Raw genomic sequence first — 24234 nt, forward strand, 5'->3', positions numbered from 1 at the left:
GTTTTCTCTTAGAGTAGAAAGTGGGAAGTTTCATTTATACTAAAACATGAGTTTCTCTAAGTACCGAAGGCCTGTGTAAACATTTTTGTAGTCGACTAAAGTTAAATCTCTATCCTGTTTTGACAAGATTCTGATTTTCACATTATATTGTTTTTATCTAGAAGCATTGGGACCGAAACTGAAACATCCCTTGACAATTTTTCGTCCCTAATATTGTATAAAGATAAATTATAAACATATATATAATAAAGATATATACAGGTACCTGTATAATATATTTATAATAAAGATGTATATATAATAAAGATATGCATTAAGATAAATATACCCAGTTTAAAATGTATCAGGCCTCCACACTATGAGCCTTATGACGTGGGAAACACATTAATCAGCTGCATACACACGATAGTGAACGTTGTGTCCTAAATTACAGTCCATCGCGCGAGATCTTTAACTGCCAAATCGGCCGCGTTCCGCCGATAATCACGAGGGAAGTGAGAGCGCGCTTTATCGACTCTTCCGGGTGTAATCAATATCTCGTTTCTAATACGCATCAGTGTAGTAAACAGCAAGCCGCATATTAGTACAAAACCAGATTATAGTCCCGTGGCTGTGAGGCATCTTGCGGGAGCCCATCTAATTTTTAAAACCTCGAAAGCAGCATGCTTCAACGTCATAAGGGATGGAATTAAGTAACTTCTCCTTCCAAGATCAAATTACGCTCCAACAATTCAAAATGAAATTTCTTCTCGGATCGTCTCTCCCATAAGACCTGATATAAAAGCAGCTGTTCATCATTTTATGTTTCTCTATTACGAATGAATTTAACGGTAAGAAGTTAAAGTTCAAGCGATCAATATTTCAAATACGGCATGATGCCTGCTGATAATCTAATAAATTTATTTTAAAATGTCTCAGAGACTAGTTAAACTTTAAATCATTGAATCTTAAAATGTTTCTCAGATTTCTATTCGTTTTTTCAGCCATTCGTAAATCAAATCCGTACCAATCGTAGGATAAATCAAAAACATCTCACATTAATAACAAATAATAATGTGTAAAAATAAAATAAGCATTGACTCTATCAGGTCTACGTTTAAATATGTGTGAGGTTATTTCAAGGATTGGCTTACCGACGGAAGTCTCAACATCCTCAGGCTGGGCGATCATCCTCAGAACTAGGCGATCATCATGATACATTAAATTCACTCGGTGAATTTCCACGCTTCGTTTATTCGTGTGGACATTTTTTCAGTACTGTGTGCTATTATCAGAGTGTAGCATCAAGTGGGTTTTCAGCTGGAGTCCTAAGTCTTGGAGTTGTGGGGGTTAGGGATAAGGCGAGGAATACGGATAGGGTACGTCAGACTCAATATTGAACCTACTTAAACCTGATGGCAGATTGATGAATGAGTAAAGAAAGGCAAATATCTATCCCACATGCTAATTACCAAACTAGATAAAAGTCGGAATATTTACGAATTCAAATTTTTTCAATTAAATTTATCCCTTTTTCATGTAATATAGAAAAAAACATGGTCAAATTCAATATATAATTTTTATTTTCACGAAAAATTTCTGGAAAGATTGAATTGCCATCACCAACGCTCTCACCTGACCCGATACCTTGCTAATGGCGCACATCCGAACTTTTGGTGGGTAAAATAAATGAAGTATGGGCTTTTACCGGGTGATTTTAATTTCCGTGTCTTGATGACCACCTAGGGACGCCTGAAAATATTGCAACTTTAATCCGTAAGCTTTTCCGAGGATGGGATCTTCACTCATTTAGATATACCTGCTAGGTTCAATACTTTTCATTTTTACATATTTTTATTTGACATCAACGGGAAAGATTTTTAATTTTTCCACAGACTGGTGACGGATCGGATTTACGAATCGCTGAAAAACACGAATAGGAATAATAAAAATCTGTAGGAGATGCCGCAGCAGTAACTTTCAACGGAGTCATCCAATAAATGTGCATTACATTGCAACAATTTCAGTGTGCAAAAATTATCTGCCGTGACCGGGATATCTCGGTCATGATGAATGATTTTTACCACCTGAAATTGTACCATTGTACGAATAGCAGTCTTTAAAATATTGAAATACAATGATTTTGAGTTTAGGTAGTCTCTTACTCATTTTAAAATGAATCAAGAAAAGCCGATTGAGAAAAGTGCGAAGGTCTACGGTTCGGGCTGGCTGTCGAATCTGGCCGGGATGCCGAAAACTGTTCCGTGGAGCCCTTCAGATATTCCTGCAGCTCGAATTTCCCCAGCGATTCCCATGCATAGTGCGTTTCCCTTACTAAAGTAAGTACTAGCATCACGTGCTAAATATCACGCATGCTCATAGCACATTTAGCTTTCTCGTTACTGACCACTAGGGCGTGTCCCAAGCGTGCTCGTATTTACTTAGGTGTTTAGTTCACATGAATATCAGTATACGCAAGAGAATTAACCTCCACTAAAACACAAAAAGATATCGTATTGAAACAAAAAAAAGATGAAATACGACGGAAATATAAAGTCGATCGTTGCAAAAAAATAATTTTGTTTCCTGCTGACTTCATGCATTAACGATTGAGCATGACGGAGATTATATACATATGAGTGCTGCTGCTCTCACCACTCCTCTAAGTGGATGATTAAGATGAAAACTCCTTTGCACCCAAGTGTCATATCCTTGGGGCATCGCCCGCGGCCCCGTTATGGCACCGTTACTTTCCCAACATTTGTCATCATTGTTGTTATATTGACAGCAGTTTAATCCTGAAGTAAAATGAAACTATAATTATCGATAATTTTCACAATCAATCAATTATTTCTGCCGCATTGACCGTGAGAATGCGAATGACAGAATAACGGACGGAATAGTAGATAATGGCGGTTGCATGTGCTTCGAATTTCTAGGCCCACGTTTTTTCGACAGTCAGGCAACTTCAGCGTTCTAATTGAATTAAAGGTGTACTAGACGGTTTGCTCCGGTGGAATTTACCTCTTCGAATCAAAGAGTAAGGGGTAGCTGTCTTCAGTAAGAAGAGGGAAAGGACTTTATAGTTATGCATGGTTTTTAACGAAGATTTTACACTAAAAGAAAGAACGTAATGAACGTATTAATAAGGATATGACAACGACCAGACATGCTTTTTTAATCAAAATACGAGGGTGGTCTGAAAAGTTTCCGACCTCAGAAAATTTCAGAAAAAAAGTCTTGTATCTTGTACTGTAAGACCACCCTCGTATGTATTAGTGAAATAGCAAAGGAAATGGCTCACCTTAATTATAATTATAAAACTGAAGGTTGATATGATGACTCACCTTATGAATCGATAAATTAAAATGCCCACAAATTTTAAGAAGTCAGACTTGATGCTTCTGTTCACTGCGCTAACTGTAGGCCGCGCAATCGCCTTGCAGAATAAATAGGACACCAGGAGACCACTACAATAAAAAAGGAAAAAAAATTAGGAAACTTGAAGCCAGAGAGGTGAATACCGAAGTGCGTAACAGTATAGAATAGGCACTACATCTACAAATACACTACGCACTAGAAAGTTACAATCAAATGTACGTATTTACGTGTTTAGCACCTATTTAAGTGACGATCACTTTTCAGATCGTTCAAAATATATTCATTGGATACATTTTATTGGATTAATTTGTTTCATTACCATATTAAAACATGCTAGCATATAATATTTCCATTATTTTCATTAAATCTGAAAAGAGAAGAAAAGGTGGATTGATCGGAAATGGAATGATGAATACTGTGATAGAGAGTAGAACACTAGGCAAGCGAGTTAGGCGGAGGCAAATCAGAGGCATTTTGGACGGAGGGAGGAGAATTATAATGCACGTATGGGGAAATTAAAGAAGGTTTTACTGTAGTGCGGGGGGTCAGTTTTACTGTATATTGTTGTGCTTTGTTAGGGGAGGTAAAGAAACGAAGGTGTTTTCAGTCTGTGCCCATCCAAAACCTACCTTACAAAATACAAATTGATAGTAAAAATGAAAATAATATGTACCATAGATAATATTGATGGATTTTTCGATAGACCTTGAAGGAGACCGAGCCCCAAGAGGTTCCCAAACCTCTACACTATATTATATCGATTACAAACTTTTGGATTACAATCGGATATTGGAACAACTGGCCGCGACCATTGCACAAGGCGTACTTTACGGCATGATAGGCCACAAAGAATTCAACAATGCATTTGACTCAATAAAGTACATTACATGACACATAATTCCTGAAGCAGAATACCTAAATGTATTCCATAACAATAATTACGTAAGAATTATAAAAATGTAATGATGTTCAGAGATGGGATGACGAACGCAAATTATGAATGAGTGTATTCGCAGTTTTATTATTTTAATCACAATCCTTACATCTTCATTGCTTCCTTCGTAAACCTCAACAGGTTTTGGAATTCAAATATCTTCATTATAAAAAAATTCTTAAAATAATCAAATAATGAGATTTGTAACTTTGGAAAGCAGGGGATGTAGTTCCAATTCGCTGCCGCTGAATTTCACTTTTCAACGGGATTTCGTTTCTTCATTTTACCACGAGCGGAACCAAAATTAAATATGGGGAGATTAGGAGCTTTACGGAGCTGAATCGTACACTTTTTAAATGAATGCAGGGCACTTCAATAGTTCGAGTTGATTCTTGGATTGATTAACTTCAACTTGCAATAGATACACTCCGACTCATTGGCAGTTGCGTGGAAATACTGTCTGTTGTTTTATTTTAACCGGCAAAGGAAATTAAGATAACTCTTTTATTATGAAATCGCGATTGGTTTTATCGGGGTTGCTTATTTTGCAAATGAATTTCCACCAGTCTCACCTTATGAAGAAGAATGTGTCCACTGAAAATGCCCCGTTGCTGACGGACTGAAACAAGAAGTCCTTCTCGACGATCCCGCGGAAAGATTTGTTATCTAGAAACATATGAGAAAAATAATAAGTTAATTAAACCACACATATAACAACATATGCACATTTCCTAAGCGTGACACGATTGTGAATGGGAAAGACTAAACGTCACTTCGCATTCGTAAAAATTGAATAATCGAAAAAAAACCTATCACGATTCCGTAAAATTATTTTCGTGAATTGAACGACATTTACTATCCACTTAATGATATTAATGGTTTATACTGATAATGGTTTCACTTTCAAAGAAATAAAATAGAGTATTTAGTACTTTACGTATCCTGCAGGCCTGCTAGGGGGTATGGCAGGAGATGAAAACACAACAGACAAGTTTGACCCGAATACTTTTCCCCCCTAGCTCTCGTGTTAGTAATACTGCTCCCATTCATTAATTTATAAGTATAACTCCAAGGGTAGGCGAGATACAAATTAATGAATTTAACTGAATTAAATACTGACCACGGGTTACCACAAAATTTTTCCCACGGAATTAAACTAGTTTTAGCCCTAGGTGTGTAGGTTGAGGTTTAATTCCTCCACCTACTATACACACCCTAGCGGTGGCTCGCAAAGTACTAAAAAACTATTAGGATATACCATCTATGAAAATATGGGTTGCAGCGGTATTTTTATAATTTTTTTGAAAAATAAATCCTTTCTTACTTCTACCAAATAAATCTACACCAAGTTTGGACCATGGCCATCATTGCAATGTATATTAATGCACCATTCAAGCGAGCCCAAAAAAAACACTTAGCAATCTTCATTAAACCAGAATGAATGTCAGGAATTCGGATTAGAATGCCGGTGAATATCCCATGATATCTCTTTATCTTCTCCGTCAATACGGATGAAATAAGTACTGATTTAGAGTCGTATTCAAAATAAACCTTTACCTTACCCAAGCGATTCATAGCACTTCCTCACGACAATCTTCACCACTCATTGGGAAGTGGGACGAATGCGGTTTCCATTTTAGTGAAAGCCTTTGGTCATTTTTTTGTATATTATCTCATCAGCGGCTCCTTCAAACGCTACTCACCAACGAAAACCATAGCCACAAGGCATGCGTGCCCTGTGATCACCCAAACAAGGCTGAAGACCCGCAGACCGTGCAGGCATGCCAAGGATGGTCCAACGCTGTAGTCGACGGGCGGAGGCTTCTCGAATAATTTGGGCACGTTGTAGCGCAAGCTGAAGCACATGAGAACCCCCTTGACAGTAGACACTGCAAGAAACGAAAGGAAGAGCGTCAGCACGATAGGTTATTCTGATATCCGAGCTGATACTCGAACCAAACACGCGATTAAAAATTAAATAAAATCAAAGAGTGATCATATCAAAACTTGCATGCATTTTTTATTTAAAACGCGTTATTTCTGTTTCCTACAAGGTTTAACTCCGGACTCGGTTCAGACGGGGTACATCCTCACCTGCCAACCCAGAGGTTGCGGTTTCGATTCCAGCCTAGTTAGTACGGCCTCCACATAGGGCTTGTGTGTTTGCATGTTTTTTATGCACAGTATATAAATGTATTGTGACTATTATACATATATATATATGTATCATGTATGTATGTATGTATGTGTGTATATATATATATATATATATATATAATTATACACACACATTCAAACACGCAATCCCGCCAAACGGCGACCAAATACTCATTTATATAGAAACAGATATAAGGAAAAGGGATAGGAACACACATAAAGGACGAACATAGGAGAGGTGGGGAAGGCGAAATCAAGCAGATCACTAATACAAAAATATTTCCTAAAAAATCCCGGTCTAGAAAATATTTTTGCATTCGTGATCTGCTTGATTCCGCCTTCCCCACCTCTCCTATGTTCGTCCTTTATGTGTGTTCCTATCCCTTTCCGTTATATCTGTTTCTATATAAATGAGTGTATATATATTATATATTATATATATATGTATATGTATATATATATATATATATATATATATATATATATATATATACGAGGGTCATCCGGAAAGTAGTACCCGTTCGTGCCGCATGAAGTGCTGACGACGCGAGTAGCCGCTGGACGAGGTCAGATAGCTTCAGTGGCTTGTCTGCCTTCTCTGAGCCAAGTTGCGTGACGCTAGCATTGCCTGTGTTGTTTCTGTGATTGTTTACAATGTTTAAAAAGATTGAGAACGCCGCCAGTTGTGAAGTGAGGGCAGTGATTAAATTCCTCAATGCAAGAAACGTTCGCCCATGTGATATTCATCGCCAATTAAAGGAGGTGTATGGAGACAATGTAATGGACGAGTCGTCTGTTCGGCGGTGGTGTCGCAACTTCAACATGGGGAGGGGGAACACACACGACGATGAGCGTTCGGGGAGACCGTCTGTCATTACAGACCAACTGGTGAGCTCAGTTGACGAATTCGTGAGGAACGATCGGCGCGTCACAATTGATGACATCTGTGAGCATTTTCCCAATGTTTCTCGAACAATTGTTCATGAAATTGTTAAACACCATCTGCATTATGCAAAAATTTGTGCAAGATGGGTCCCTCGCGTATCTCAATGAGCTGGCGGCGAAGGACTATGCAGCAGGAATACAGAAACTTGTCACACGTTATGACAAATGCCTTAATTTGCTTGGAGATTATGTTGAGAAGTAGTTTAAAGTATCCTCTTTCAAATAAAATTTTTTATGTTTGTTAATATTTACTTTTGTGTCTTTATTTCACGAACGGGTACTACTTTCCGGATGACCCTCGTATGTATATATATATATATATGCTAAAAAGTTCAATTTATCAGCCAAAAAGTGCTGTTATCGGATTGATATAAATAAATAAATAAAAATAAAACCCTGATGAAACTGAAACATTAACATGAAATTAAAATATAACTGTCAAGTTAGAAACTATGAAATATTCCACCATTCCATAAATCTGGTATCGGCAAGAGTTACAAACGATAATGAAATGTAAGTATAAATAAGTAAAAATGGAATGTAAAAGTACCAATAATATATCGAATATAAGGGTACAAGTACATATTTATGTTGAACGCAAAAGAGTTAAAGTCAACTGAATTGACTGTATGCAGACGACGGATGCAAGATAAGTGAAAAATAAATTTTTTTCTGTCTACACAAAGTATTTCCATGGATCAAAACTTTCATTGAAACGAAATAAATGAGGATACATGAAATAAGTGCGAAGTATTTATTTCCATTCTAATAGTTGCTCAAGGGAAAGAACCGCGTGGTTTGAAGAAAGAAACCATTATAATGCTTGTATGATTTTGCGTGCGTAAAATTCTTTTTAAAAAATGGCAATTTCAAGACTAAGGAGCGCAGATCAATGTCTTCAAACTCTCCGTCAGACTCGTCTCATATTCTTTTCCAAAAAGCAATCATGGCCTTTCATTGTAGCGGCACATGATTTTCTGAATGACGAATCTTCCTGTTCAATGTGGGACGAAACCACAACTTGGAGGATGTAGAATGAAATGGCTTTCTTCCTTTATCACCTTCTTATTAATTAGCATCTCAAAATGGAAGACGTTAAATATTATTCAGCCACTTGAGTAGAAGACAGATATAATAGGTTTTGACATTCTTAAAGGTGGATCCACACGTTTCTCGCTTCAAATCTATCAATCAAAACGTTTGGGCGGCGGTCACACCAACGCGGGTTGTGACTGATGTAATGCGATCGCCCAAAAAAAAAGGAAAAAAAAACAACATGACGATCAGTTACATCTACAGCTGGATCCAGATGGTCGTAATCTACGAAAAAGAAATAAGAAAACAAATAGGTTGCTTTTGAAAGGGTGAATTACTTGACCCTTATTTCCTTCGATGGAAATGGCGGATTCTTGATCTCGTAAAAGATCGATTATTTTGTAGTGATTTAGTCTTTTGATTGTTTTAGTTTTTTATTTTTTTAGTACCCTGCAAGAAACCAATAGGGTGTGTGGCTGGGGGTGATTACATACCAGACTAAATTTGACCCGAAATACTTTTTCCCTCTAGCATAGTTAGATAACGTTATTCTGATCCATTATCGTTCTTGGGAAAAATTACATCTTAAATCTCTCCGTTCCTGACTATACCTATTACGACTACACGCCTTAACGATTACAGTAACTCGTTCTTTAGATCTGCACACTTTAAAACTCCCTTTATTGCATCCAATAAGTGGTGGATTCTTTCCCGACCTCAACTATGTTTTCCTAGCATTAGCCGATCCATTCCCGCCTTTAAAATATAATCAAGATATAAAATTAGTCTTCCTTACACAGAAATGTTAATCGCCTGAAAACTCCAAGTATGTGTCAAGTCGTCGGCGTAAAGGAAACAAACTCAACTTATAACCTTTTTCAGGATAACTATTCATTATTATTTTCACTCGAAGACAAATTGAGTCCGCTCGGAAAGAAAGGCAAATGGACGCAAGATTGATTCAGATAATGGTTACATGTGCTGCGCTTCCTACAATCATATCCTCCATGTTTTTGCTCGTGTTCGCTTCTCAAGGTTTTTTTTAGAATTAATGATCGGCAAAGTGAGCTTAGGAATCTGCTCTCCAGTCACTCTTTTTGACGAGAGCTCAATCTCTGCCACCGGAAGAAATAGAGACGAGGAGTAAGATTTGTCGGGAAATTTCACCCTCTTACAAAGTGATTAAAATCTTGAAAGTTCTAGCGCAATTAATGGCACGGACATGAACTTTTCGAGAGTCTTTCTTGCCCTCCACATCAAATGATCCAGTTTTTGTTAGGGATAGTTGTCGAAGGGTAGCAAATGTCAATTAACTTGGTGAATAATGTCTAAAACAAAATCAGCATAAAACAAAACTGTTCTAGGCGACATCATCACCATTTGCCATTCATCCCAACACTCATTTTAAATAGCTAGCCAATAAATATTCCAAGCGGCTCTTAATATCCACCTCTTTTTCTCCTTTGACGTTCACATTTAAAGAAGGTAGGAAAATTGCAAAGCTGTGGTAGAGAGTGGAATGTTGGGTAGATGAGATAGATGCACAGGAATGAATGGGCCTGTTAGATGGGATGAAAGGGGGCGTTAAGCAAGTTGAGGTGATGGATGATTTATGGTAATGAGGATTTTAGCGTGTTTGTTTAGTGTCGTGCTTATTGGGGCTTAGAAAACGCTTAGAGGCTTTGCCCTAGAAAACGCTGGGGCTTAGTAGCAACGATTACAAATTGTTGAGTCTATCAAAAACCTACCTGAACCGATAACTACTCTTCATCATCCCATCATCCCCTGTACTTCATTTTAGGCTCACAGCAATAAAAATCACTTTTAATTCATTGGTTTTCATTATTTTAAGCATGTTTGTAAAGGGGGTATTTTGTTTTAAGAGCGTTATTTCGTCAGCTATTTGAATTGAGTCGTCAAAAGATGCGCGAGATAACGGATGCATATAGTAGCGTTCTGGCCCTGCAATTCATGATGCCATTCCTAACTGTGAGTAGTGTAGGGGGAAGTTGATTAAATTAACTGAATACATGACATGGTTCACGGAGCGTAAATAATTCTATTCTCTCCTCAGCAACCCAAATTCTTTTTGAGAACGACTGGGGCCCTATGAGACGCTCTTCGGAGCTTAACTTCTCTGCATTCTCACTCCTCTCCATCTGCATTCAAGGAGCCATAGCCCCTCCGCCACAATTTGCCTACGCTTATATAAGCATCATCACCTGACCTGAACACTGAAGCTCGTGTCATGAGAAATTTTATGACTGAAACGTCGAAGAAGTTTTGAAAATAAATACCAAAATATGCAGTAATGATTAGTAGCGGAGGTGACCGAAGGCTGAGCCCTTTTACGGCCAAGTGAATAGCCAAGTGGCTTACAGAGATGGAGTCGTTCTCATGATGCGTTACTAGCATGATATTATTTGCGTTAGTATAAATGGCTGTTGTAAATGTAAATAAAAGACTGTTGTAAGCTTTAATTTAGAATAGAAAGGAAAATAGAAAAAAGATAAAACGCAATAGAAAAACTAATCCCTCAATCAAAACATTTCCTCGATCAGGAGCCCAAGCTCCCTCCACCGCTGAAACATGCGTACTTTTTTTCGATCTATTATAAACGAATACTTCGGACCATGGGTTGGCAGAACAAATGTTGGACGCAAGAGCTACTGAAAGGCAATGGGGTGCTAAGGGTTACAAAGGGGAGAATGTTGGGAAAGCGAGGTAGAGGGAGGAAAATAATATTTGAGTATTTTTGATTAAATTAAGGGAAGTAGGAAGTATGCGGAGCTAAAGAATGATTTTTTTTTAAATTTGTTAAATGGGACAAATTACGTAATTTTAGGCGTGATATGGTGAAATTGGAACATAATGTCCAAATTATAGCACTTTTTAATTATATAAAACTTTATTACCGATCAGGTTTCCTGAAGATAATTTAGCCCTTCGAAACTTGGTTGGTAATAAACTTTTATCTGGCAAAAAAGTGCTATTACTTGGTTATTATGTAGAACGGCGCTTGGGGATATTTTCGTATTATGTAAGTTATGACTTGGGAGTGGTCGTGTTTAATGCAAAGGCCCGTCAAAACCTATCCGAAGCCGGCGCACAATTGCCTTAAAAATTTCAAATGATTTTGAAAACCTTCCATCAAAATCATGATAAGGTGCACTATTTACACTGCCGACTAAATTCTTGGGGGGGAAATAAAATAAAAATGATTACGACTTGAAATTTATATTTACCCCTGGCAAGTGACCACGTTTAAAACAGATACGCAAATAGTTCTATCAAACGGTAAAAAATCAGACTTGGGATTTCTTTGAGGAGCTCCAAAACTTGGACCGTCGACGAATTGGATGGGTTATTGATCAGAGATTTCTTCATCCTCGAAGTAAATAGAGGCTGTCAGACAAATCACCTAGGGCAACTAATTTATTTCCATAATTAATTACTCATAAACTGTGAAAATGTCCAAACCAGAGCAGTACTTGACTGACTGCACACGATATCACGCGTTTTCGGGCGTCAAAGGAGTCCAAACCCTACGCCTTCCCCATCGCCACATGCCAATGAAGAGAGAAGGCCCACGGGGGTTTTTTCAGGCAGCGTCGCGTAAAAAAAAACCTTATGACCGCACGCAAACGATAATTACATGCTTCCGGGAGGAAATCCATCAGTATACGTCAATCCTCGACTTCCTAGGTTTCGCTTCCATTAATTTTATTTTTATCGAGCAGCTCATTTCCCTCCACTTTGAAATGCCATTGTACTATTTAAATAGGCTGACATGGCAAGCACCCTTTCATTAAGCGAGCGAATTCTCTAGTAAAACCATTGGATGAAATAAATCATAAATAGAGAAATCGAAACTCAAGTTCTAACAGCAACATTATTTCTTATATAACCGGCTGCAGTGAAGTATGTCGTGACACTCGGAGGACTATAGTTTAAATGCGGGGACTTGCACATTATGGATAATTATAGTCGAGGAAGTAATTGCTCCGAGGAACCAGGCCAATGAGTCGAATAACAGTAACATAACCACGATATGTACCAAAAACTTTTAATTTTAACTATCGATCCTAATGCTATAAGATTATATCTTTTATGCTTTGAACTACGAGATAAGTTTATGTCTAAGATCGTGGCTGCGTACTTTCCCTTGCGCTTACAACTAAAAACTTAACAAAAGAATACCAACATACTCTGAAATAGCGATATACGATATACTCGTATAAACTGATCAAACATTCTCAAATTTCAAGCATATTACAAAGAGACGCGGTAGGCCAGTGGGTAGAGTGCTAAGCTACTGGCCGAACTCGATTCCAGGTGACACCTATGAGCACCCTAAGCGTCACCAATGCCGCATGATTTGTCGGATACTAGACCTTTCTAGGAAGCAGTAGGCGGAAAAGGTAAAGGAACTGGCCCCCTACGCCGACGCATTAATTTCATACTTCCTTGGGCTTAGTAGTGGGTGAGTTCTACCATCAGCTGCCAAACTAATCTTCGACTTGATTACTGTAGTTTTAACGGCACATATAGTTTTAGTTATTATGAGCAGGTAAAAGAAATTGCTATGCTCTCCGAATGACAACATAAACAGCATATAAATCACAAGTCTTAAAGCTAACAAAAAAAGTGAATAAAAAACACACACAGGTTTGGTTTTCAATATCTGACTACGTTCAAGGTGTTGAATAAAATGTGATTCGCTGTAAATTGATTTTCAAAAATGTTTTCCGAAATTAATTTTAATTTATTCTCCTAAAGCAATGCAATAACTGAGGTAATATTCTTGAATAAATCCATTGCCTACATTATGTGCCGAAGGGATTCCTGAGAAGAGAGGAGGGTTGGATTCTATTCTAAAATCCTCTTGTTACCTCATATTTGATGCTTCCCCTCTCGGACTGTCAAAATTTTACTAATCTCATTCGGATATCCTATACAAATACAAATTCTTCTTCCCACTCTTTTTTCGTAAATTAGAAAGGGCTTATTACATACATCCGACTGGAATCCATCAGTTCCTTGTCTAGTCGGAATAATAAACGAAAAACGTTGCGTTATTCCACATCGTAAATCGCCAAATTAAAGAAAAACATATAAACCCAACCCATATATACAAATACCCTTAGCATACTCGTACTGTCCAAGATTTGAAATGTTCAACTCTTTGACTTATTTCGGTGAAACCCGAAGATGGGAAATAAATGGGTACAATAAAAAAAGCGTTGAAATTTTATAATAAAGAGAGCTCACCAAACAGGCTCGAAAGAAGGAGTAACCGGTTGAATTCTTTGACTTTTCCTCATTAATGCCGCCGCCACCGACCTCATGAAAGCGAGCGATGAGGCGCGGTAGTCTCATTAGTTATCCATAAGTGCACCAATTAACGATTAAAATAGCATCATCTTTATTAACAATAAATTATATTGATTCTATTATTCACTGAATGTATCATCGCAATGCCTTAGTCAACCGTTTAAGCTTTTTGGAAGGACACCAACGCAACCTCCACCCCCACATTTCTTAGCCTATCACCCGTCACAAACTGAACCCACAAATAAACCCTTATTCAATACCGCACATATTCTGCCACCCTTCATTCCTCACATGAGGGATGAATTCTAAAGGGGGATCGAGATGGTGCGGGGGCTAACGTACTGGCTCACCCAGAGGGCCCGGGTTCAAATCCCGGCGGTGTTGAATATTTTTCAGAGGTATCTCGATCCCTACTTGAGGTGCTTTGTGGAGGGCACTTTGGGTGAGTACGCCGTCCATCGGAAGGGACGTTAAGCTGCGGACCCCTTGGCGCCTTTCGTAAAGAGTAGGCTAATGCCGACGCCGGGTTTCTCTCCACCCTTCATCCTTCCTGTCCATCCCCTATGGCGCAAATGACCTCCGCAGTCGGTCGCCTCCCCTAAAAACTACTACTACTACATGAATTCTAAAATCAAGTTAACTTTGTTCATTCATCAAACCATAATCAGTTGTGATAAAAACATTTACATTACAAATTGTATTTTGAAGATAATTGTATTGTATCCTGAATAAAAAGTACCAATCGTCTACTGAAGGTTGAATTCAATTTGATCACGCTTTCTCTTCAATTTCGTATAAAGATGGTATTTTTTTCTTACACTTTTCTCCGACGAACGGCTTTACATATTTTGCATCAACCTTTACATAAGCATGTCTTTCAAAGAATGGCAGAGTTGAGATTAAACGGGATGGTGTAACGAGCTGGCCTGCTAATTAAATGTCTATTAATTTTAATTCTAATTTGGGCCAGAATCAAATGTTGTTACGCAATGGGTTAAATTAAATATTTCCGGAGCGATGTCTCAGCGATTCAATTAGTTGAATTCCCTGCTGAAAATATATACTACTCGTTTTCCATTGATTTCGAATGAGGTGTCAGAATATAATAGTTAAATAAATCATTAAGTGGCCATGTTTCATTCCATACTCGACATTCACGGAGTTAACTGTCAAAAAACCAGTCCAAAACCGCCAAGGTGCGCATTTCAGATACCAAACGGGAAATGAAAATCCGCTCTTGATCCAGAAAGAATATTTTCAAATTTATTCGTTCCACCTTGGAGTTTTAAATTTAATTTTCGATTAAACTGATTATAGTGGATCTTACACTTTCCCCAATCTACACAGAGAAAAGGACAGCAATCAATGGCGTCGATTCAGGCAGGACATCATTCACCTGAAGCTGAAGACGTTAATTCCAAACTATAGTCGCAATAAATTATTATTAGCAGTGAGACAGTTTATCAATTTAGCTAACAATAGAGTAATATTTTTAAAATGTGTGTGTGTGGTTCATATTGAAAGAAAGATTAACAAAAGATTTCAACAAAACGAAAATGGTATAGCGCGAAGCCACTTATACGCATTACTAAACAAATATGGTTGTTGCTCAAGTATTTCAAAGGAGTGACGTAAGTCATTTGACAACGAGAAGTTCTTAAGTTACCCATATATTTAGAGTCCTTTTCAGCCGAGGATAATCAGTAACCTATTAAGCCTAGTAATCAGAATAATCTTCTTAAGGCAGAGCCTTGTCGTTGCTTCCATATTACTATCTACATTGCTGTTCTTTTCAATACCCCATAAGAGCCCCCATAACGTTTAAATACCATCCCGGAATCCATTTCTTAGCCTTACTTTTCCTTTTCGTCCAAGGATTTTCCTTTCATTATATTTTTTAGAAAGTTGTTATGTCTCTATAATTTTCCTTTCCTCCAACTCTTTTATCAAATCCCTCTCCTTTTATATCTTCCCTTTGAACTCCCCTGTTGCTTTTATAATATCTCCGGCATTTTTTCGTTATCACTTGTTTCTTTGAATTTGTTACACCTTTACCTTTGCGTGCGTTTTGTATGGCTTTGGCATGGAATGTGGCATCGCATACCTCGGAAACATGGTCGTTGAAGCAGAAAAGATGGACGTGGAGTATTTTGATTGGGGATGGAATGCTGAAGACTGTGATTGAAGGTAGAACATTAGTCAAGCGGGAGGCAAAAGATAGGAGGAAGATAGGTGGAAGAAAAGGATAGGTATTTGGGACACTAAATTAAAGGAGATAGAATGTATACGGTATTGAAGCACAGTTTATTGTATTGTGGGGTGCCAAGTTTTGCCTTGCTAGGTGAGGCTTAGAAAGGTAAGAGTTTACTGTCTATTTCCATTCAAAAACTTACCTTAAAACGGTAGATTACGATATAATAACAATGATGCCTTTGAAGACAAGTCGATACTGGTTATTAATAAAAATCTAACATCTAATAAAGATAGGTTTTCCACTCACTGAAACATGAGTGGCGTGTCTGACTACCGATCCGGAGTGTACAGCGTCTGCCGACGAGAAGAGTGATTGTAGGGGAATAAGTGGTGGTAGGTCTTGGGAAAGCAACCCGAACTCTGAAAGTTGTCTGCGGGCCGTTACAGTGCACAGTTGTTGCTAGACAGGACCCCTGTTCAAGGGTTGCGCCATGAATTCACGATGCCATGTTCATTGGTGCAACGATACACGATAAAATGTTGATTTAGGGTCGGAAAATGTTTTTGGGATCATTAATATGGTTGAGGATGCTTGCGTAGATGAAGCCAAAGAAATGGTTTTCCGCTGGCTCTAGATGTTCCGGGAAAGTAGAGAGAAGATTGACGACGAGGAACGCCCTGGACGTCCGTCAACGACACTGTGTCACGATAATATGCAAAAAGTTTGAGACATGCTCAATTGAGATCGACTCCTAAATGTCAGAATGTTAAGATTACAATATTCTGAAGACTACTGTGCATTGTATTCTCACGGAGATTCAGCCATGAGAAATATGTGTGCCCAAGATGGTCTCCTAGGAGTTGTCGCAAGAGCAAAAGGCTGCTCGTGTGACAATCTCGCGTGATTTCTTGGACTATTGTGAAAGTGACCTATAGCCCCGATGGGGAACCGCGGGACTTCTTTTTGTTCCCAAGAATAAAAAGGAGCTTGAAAGGTAGCCATTTCAGAAAGCTGGATAACGTCACAGAGGTTGTGACGAGGTGCCTGAATGGGATTCCCGTCGATACCTTCTAGAAAGCGAAATTTTTTAATAAGTGTACAAAATAATAAATCTATTCAAGAGATTAGGAATTGATAAAGCGTTTGACAAAAGTCTTAAAATCATATACCATCAGGGGATATTGTACAAATAAACATAAGATCATGTGCATAGCATTGTAAATACGTATTAATATAATGCAGTCCGGTGCTAAGATGAGTGAACAGCCGTGACCCTTTCCGTTGCACATCGTCGGAAAATAGAGGCACATTTCACCCAAATAATTAATGAACTTTAACTGTGGAGTTTCTTATTAGTTTATTGTATTACCTTTACAGAAAATGAGGCATATTTATGAAACTATTGTATCCACTCTTGTTAAGCAAAAAATATCATGTTCTTAATTCTAATCGAAGGCGGATACATTCGCTAAGTGGGATTAACCATGAGTACATCTTACACTCTTTAAATGTTTCATCACGGCTATAAAAAAACAATTAGTTTGGAGGCTTCCCGAATTAGGAGTGATATGCAGACAACGGAAAAAGAGAGGAATATGAGCAGCTGTCCTCCCCTGTGCGAATTCAAGTTCCAATATTGTTACAATGTTCAGAATGGGAACGAAAAACGAAAGACCAGTCTCGATTAACGAAAACGCTTTGGGCTGATGTTGTGGACAGCGTACCGGATAGGCCCGGCACCAAGGTTCCGGGTTGTGATTCCGGCGATAAAGGATTTTTCAGCCATATTCCCACTCCCACTTGGATGTCGTGTGGAGAGCATTTGCATGTGAAAGACGTCGGCCGTCGGAGGGAAAGTTCAATCGACGGTGGACCAGTTGAAGTGTTTCATTCATATCATCATGCTCAATGCTGGTTTTATCCCCTCCCTTCTTCCCCTAACCACGCCCAAGTTACTCCAACTAATGGCCATATAAATTTAACTGTCAGTCACCTCCACTGAAAAAATACACTTGATTCAAGGAATGGACTATTCTTAAAAATGTTTTGCTACTTGTCAATCTTCAAGTGGTTTCTCTAATCCCACGTAATTGGTAAAAGTTACAGATTACCAAGTTTCTCTAAATAAAACACAAACTAGCAAATTATTAAGTAATAATATTAAAAAAAGAAAATTTATAGTTGCATAGTGAAAAACAACAAGGATAAAAAGTTAAAAAAATAGATGCGCGCACAAAATATATAAAAATATACGTATATAGTATAATTATAATTTTCTAACGAAATCAAAAATGCAGATGCCTCATTTTAAAAAAATACGCAAATATAACGGACTGGGAAATTGAAGGAGCGCTGTACTAGGCAATCCTAAAATTGACAAACTTTTGATGCATTATTATCTAGTTTTTCATTGTATGGTAGTCACCCCTTGGTGTGCGGACGTGAGATGGAGTCTCAGGGCAGTAACCTACCCGTGGCATGGGACAAAGGTAGCTTTCGAAATATCTTCACTACTACGGAACTTGCATGCCAGGATCTCCATGAAACGCAAGTTTGTTAGTGAACGCTAAAAATAACTACTATCATGAATCACGGTGTCTTTTAGAATAAATATAGTCTATATGCACTAATATATATGATCTTAGAGATCACACAGGAATTCACAGATGGCATACCATCAATTGAGTAAATGTATCTAAATATACCTGGTGTTCTCTGAAAGCGTACTTTAGCCTTGAAAAAGCTTATCAGGGGAATTAAATATTCTGTCAAGTTTTGCTGTATGCTCTCTCCAAATTACCAAAAATTATTCAATAATACCCTTTTTATTCTTTTATTTAGTTAATTCATCAAATGATGTGAAAAACAGAGTGGTGAGTCTAAAAGGTTGAAGAATTCAAGGTTTTAACTAATCTTCCAAATTGGAAGATTGATTGAAAAGCTGACTCTCTGATATCAGTTCTAGACGGCTTAGTTTTCTGAAGACGAGCAGTACATTTTAACAGATTCATATTAAGGTAATACTATGACTCCAGAATCAGATGGATGGATTGTAAAACGAATAGAGTTCAGATGTTTTTCACCGAAAACAATAAGAGAAATAAATAGCTAAGACCCTTATCAACTAGGGAACGGGCAGCGTCATTAGCTTGTAAAGATTTTATAGGTTTCCTTTTCTGTTTTCTCTCTTTATGTTTTATACAGCTGCGGAGACTACTTGTTACCTAACACCTATTACCTGTTCTGGAAGTTATTGTTGATTTTATCATTTCCTTTTTGCCTTTGCATTTGATGTACGAATTATTCTTGTACGAACGGTTCTTGACCACAAATCTTACCATACCCTGCATGTCTGTTGGGAATTTACCCCTGCCACACACCTTTGTCGGTGTCTTCCAGGGTTTCACTTAGATGTAGATGAAACTAGGTTTATTGATATGCTTAAAAAATACCTTCCTTTTTGGAACGTAAAAACAAATATACATTTTGTTTCAATTTAATACAATTACTTAGTATACATCCATTATAAAATAAACCACATATTTGCTCACGATACCATAATGGATACATATACCTAAGTTTTAGCCAAATATCGCTGTGCTCGTTTTAAAGCCGAGCTCTTCTGAGAAAATTTAGCTTCAACTCACCGAAACCTGCTCCACAGCTTTTCTTCTTCCTTTCGGTAATCTCCGACACCACAGTGTCCGCCGGCGGTGCCCCCTGCACGTAGCTCAGGTGGTTCCCGTTGCACTCCACTGAAAGATTAAGGAGGAAGCGCATTAAATGAATTGCTGCTGCCAAAAGAGCACAGGCATTCGTCATGCCGTCCACCCCCGGCGTTCCACTCCTCAATGCTGGAAGCGCTCTCTGCGTTATGGAGGTGTATCATAAGATCAACTGACTCAAATGACGTCAAATGACGGCGGGAATTTGGCTAACTCCACCCACAGAACCGTAATCGAAATTTCGTGGTGCCCTCAGTCCGTCAAAGATTATCTACAACCCTGCAGAGGCGGCTCCCGGTATGTGCTACGTGTGGAGCATTTTTGACTGACAACCTTCCCTCGGAGCACTGACAACCTTTACTTGAGTACGCATTAAACTGTTGTTTCAGATCAATGAATAATGAAGTCTTCCAAGTCAAAATGTTATGAATCCTTCACGATTACAGTGCATAGTCATATTTTCTGTGCATTGTCATAGGATCCAAAAACGTCCCACACGCGGCCAGTCCAGAGAGCCCGGGATCATTGAATCGCCCCGAAAACATAAGATTTATTATCTGTGACTTTCTCCGTTGATCATTCTATGATGTTTATTCGTCCAAACACCTTTAAACTCAGCGAGATAAAATATTCCCGTGCTAAGGAAGGGGATGACATAAATTCAAATTCGATATGCCAGATACCTCAGTAATGAGCGACACAAATATTGACATTAGGCATTGGTATAAAATGTAATAAATAGGACATTGATTAATGGTACCCAATGGTATACGTCCAACTAAATAATGACACAGACAACTTATCCCTGAGTGACATTAAAATTCTGTTCCTGATAAATGGAAGATGAGCTCCAAATAAAAAATGTTGAATTTGTCTTGGTCCAGTACGATTTTTAGTGCGTAGTCATTGCCATTGGAGCTCAAACGCGGAAGACGCCACTGGACGCCAACTAAGATTTGAGGCTGGCAAACCAATTAACGAGTTTACTACGCGGTGAAAATGTCCTTTTGTCTGATTTTGGTACATTCACGGAAAACGAATTGGTGGAGAAAACGGGTTATCACGCGTAGTCCTTATACACTGAACGACATTTTAAGTATTGAAAACGCTCCTCAGTCTAGCGTAACCTATAGATACCCTGTAAACTGGAAGGTACAGCCATCAATGCCTTTTATTCATAAAAATTGGTCGTGTTTTTTCAACTGCAATAAAAAAATTGGGTGATCTTAGAGCTGCAAAATCACCTCGTAAGTTTACAGCTAAAGCACAAAATACTAGGCATATTACCGGTATATTTATTTTTCCCAAATTGAATAACGCGAATAATCACAGTGGAGCACACATTCTCAAAAAGGAAGATACATATGAGAGAAAATAGTGGAACAATACAACAATATGTCGTCAGGCATTAAACAACAAATTACACAAATTTCCTTCAAAATTTAACTTTCGGAATCGCTTGGAATCCTTAGCAACAGCTTTTATTAAAATGAGATCAGCCCAAGTTTTTACATTTTTAATTTTCCAACGGCTAATTTAATAAGCAAAAACTATAACAATGAAATGATAACAGAATTTTTCCTCACATTTTTTAAATTGTCTTGCTTAACTCCATGTTAATGAAATCATATTGATATAATTATTCTCTACTCCGGCAGTAATGAGCGTATGCGAAACAATTAAATCAAATGAATAAAAAGATTTTGATTAACAGGATAGATAAACTTATTATGAATTGTATCTTAATATAATTTTGATTTTTTTTTATTTTAAAATTATTTTCTGTAAATTCAACCGAGGTTTTTTCGTTTGAATCAAATTCTGTGCAAGGAATGTTTCAGATTCAGATATACTTTTTTTAAATATTCTAGACAAGCAATTCAAACCACCCAACTCAAAAGAGATATTCAACATTCAAAAATCTAGAATAAATGAGACGTAGAAAATTGACCAACATGATGCAATACAGATAGTGAGCTATGTATCAATAGAGGGCATTTGGTTTAGTTTTGGGGGAAGGAAGGTGCCACGTTGGCGAAGGATGGAGAAGACAGAAATAGAGAATGCATCCATGAAGGGGGCAATACCTAAACGACCGCCATTTTTTTAAACTTAAGCGTCAATGAGGGAATACGTATCTTTTGCCAACGGATTATATTCTTAGCCATACCGAAATGATCGACTTAAGACTTGGGTTGATGCAGAAGGCACGTAAGCCCTGAGATTAGCGGAATACAAATTTTTAAATTTATTCCACATACTCGTATTTCTCGGGAGATCTTTTCTGCAAAACATCACATAGCATGGGCGAAGCTAAGAGCATTCCGAGGCGTCACTCGGCATCGAACCAGGGCAAGTGGCCAAGGAATCTGCCCGCTAGACTACCACGCCCAACCACTTTGACGTTTGGCATATTCATTGAAAACCATTGGCATCGGACGGGTATTCAAGCATTGTGTTTACACTGAGGTCGGACCATTGGAGTCGTAAGATTGAATTAATTAACTGAACTTTTTTTAGAGAAATATAATTTCTTTTTTTACGAGAGTTTAAGATGCATTTCATTAAAAGAAGAAGTTAAATTTCAGGTCATTCAGATATATTGATATATGTAAGATTTTCTTCCAAGTTTGGCCACTTTATCTTTAGAAATGAATTTATTAATCCCGGACCAATCTTCCCTATTCTTCCGTTCAAACTTAAAAATTGCACTATGAGTTGATATCAGAGGTATTAATCTTAATATACATTTTATACAACCTTGATATCATGTTTTAAGGATATGCCGTCATTCAGTGAAAACTCTATGTGATTCAGTCCTATTTTCATATTTCCAATATGACAGACGGATGAAAATAAACGCTTTTTCTCGCCCTCATAATTTACATGAAAAAGATCAAATCGCAGTAACAACTCAGTAAATCAGCACAGTGCTAGAATTCTGATACCTATTTTCGGCCGAGGGAACTGACTCAAATATATCTGTTTCTTTTCCTTTCCCGTGGCAACCATCTCCACTCTACTGAGGTGTTACGAACCAAATACGGTCTTCCACGAGGAACGAGGAAACGTTAAGAGTTCCGCCCACGTATGCCATGCGTTTCCGTGCGAATTTTTCCGGAACATCTATATGCAAACGAAATGCATGCCAAAGCATGAGTCTTGAAGTGGACTTCTGTGGGTGGTAACAGTTCTCATCCGATGAAAATTGTCATGTAAGGTCATGTCGGGTCGAAGAGTGGGAGTGGAGATCTTGGAAATTAATTGTTGATTTTTTGTTATTTGAATGTCCGTTTTAAGGATGAAATTAATAAAAAAAGTGGCATAAACCCCTTCCAATTTTCTTCCTTTCGATGAAAAATGCAACGAAAATGTTCGGGAGGCTAATTATTAAAAGATGCGCCTGCTAATGAGCGAACGAGTGCCTATGTAAGCTGGAGAAAGCGAGTTCGACCCGTGAGCCCTCCACGAGTTTTCCTCACTCGGAAATTAAATAATAATGATTAATAATGAATGACCTGTCCTGGCTAGATGCTCCTTCTCGCCTTCACGCAGCACCACGTGACTTACTTTCTGATTTTACGTCAACTTTGCGTCACAAATGGGCAATCGTGTTCGATGAGAGATTTCATTGAATGATTTTGTGAGTGGGACCGCTACGTGTTATACAATGATTGTTCACGGATTCAAGCAAAGTTTATCTGAAGCTTATTCATTTCACGCATGGACACAGTTTTACGTTCGCACATAAACTAAGCGACAGCCGAAAAGGCAGGCAAAAAATAAAGAACAATCCTCCTTAGATGTTTTAATCAAATTTACGTAATACACGTATGTTAAATGGATACTTCAGAACCCTCATATTCTACGAAAGTTATGATTCCTAGGGAGGGACCAGCTAGCACGATAGAAACAAATTCGCGGTTTGCTTCGAGATTTACCGAAACGGAAAATTAATTTACTTCTAGAAGTTTCATTGTTAATCTTTGTGAAAAATAAAGTTATCATCCTTTTTTATCAGGCCTTTTTAGTTCGCATTTTCAGTTTTTCTTTCCCTATTTAACAGAATTCCTTTACGCTGTGTATATCTCATTTCTGAACTCGCCATAAATGAGCAACCCAGTTCTGTGAACTTCCGTATTACTTCTCTTTCCAATACCTTCCCCACCATTTTATTGAGAACAAAGTTTATCATGCCGTCCTGCTTGTTTTCATATCTTTTTACTTTTTATTGTTAAGTTTTTATCCACTATTTTCCCAAAATAAGTCAATCTGAATGGATCGTTGATTCAAAAATTCCTATGCACAGAATCTAATTTTTAATTTAATATTTATTTTTTCGCAGAAATCCGAAAACATCACTTTTTGGCCTTTACATCGGACTTTTGAAAATATTATAAAAATATATATTCCCGGGCAAGGCACTCTAGGCGCCTGCAGCTCCACCCTAGTTATGTGATTTTTCGGGTACCAGGTCTTCCTGGGAAACCATAACCGGCACTAGGAAAGGAACTGGCCTCCCTACCCTGATGTGTGAATTTCACACGCCG

The 24234-nt window shown here is 37.9% G+C and overlaps 1 protein-coding gene across 1 annotated transcript in view; it reads right to left on the minus strand.

The window, feature by feature from the left end:
• LOC139696782 (O-acyltransferase like protein-like) overlaps positions 1-24234 on the minus strand; it is a 77123-nt gene that overhangs the window by 23906 nt on the left and 28983 nt on the right. Inside the window, exons 5-8 of the mRNA XM_071595625.1 lie at positions 19607-19714; positions 5998-6183; positions 4867-4960; positions 3327-3449 (exon numbers count right to left, since the gene is read on the minus strand). Of these exons, the coding sequence (XP_071451726.1) occupies positions 3327-3449; positions 4867-4960; positions 5998-6183; positions 19607-19714 (511 nt within the window). The remainder of the gene's footprint in view (positions 1-3326; positions 3450-4866; positions 4961-5997; positions 6184-19606; positions 19715-24234) is intronic.

This window comes from Hetaerina americana, unplaced genomic scaffold, assembly GCF_022747635.1.
Source record: "Hetaerina americana unplaced genomic scaffold, ioHetAmer1.1.p SCAF_1, whole genome shotgun sequence".
NCBI classification, from domain to species: Eukaryota; Metazoa; Arthropoda; class Insecta; order Odonata; family Calopterygidae; genus Hetaerina; species Hetaerina americana.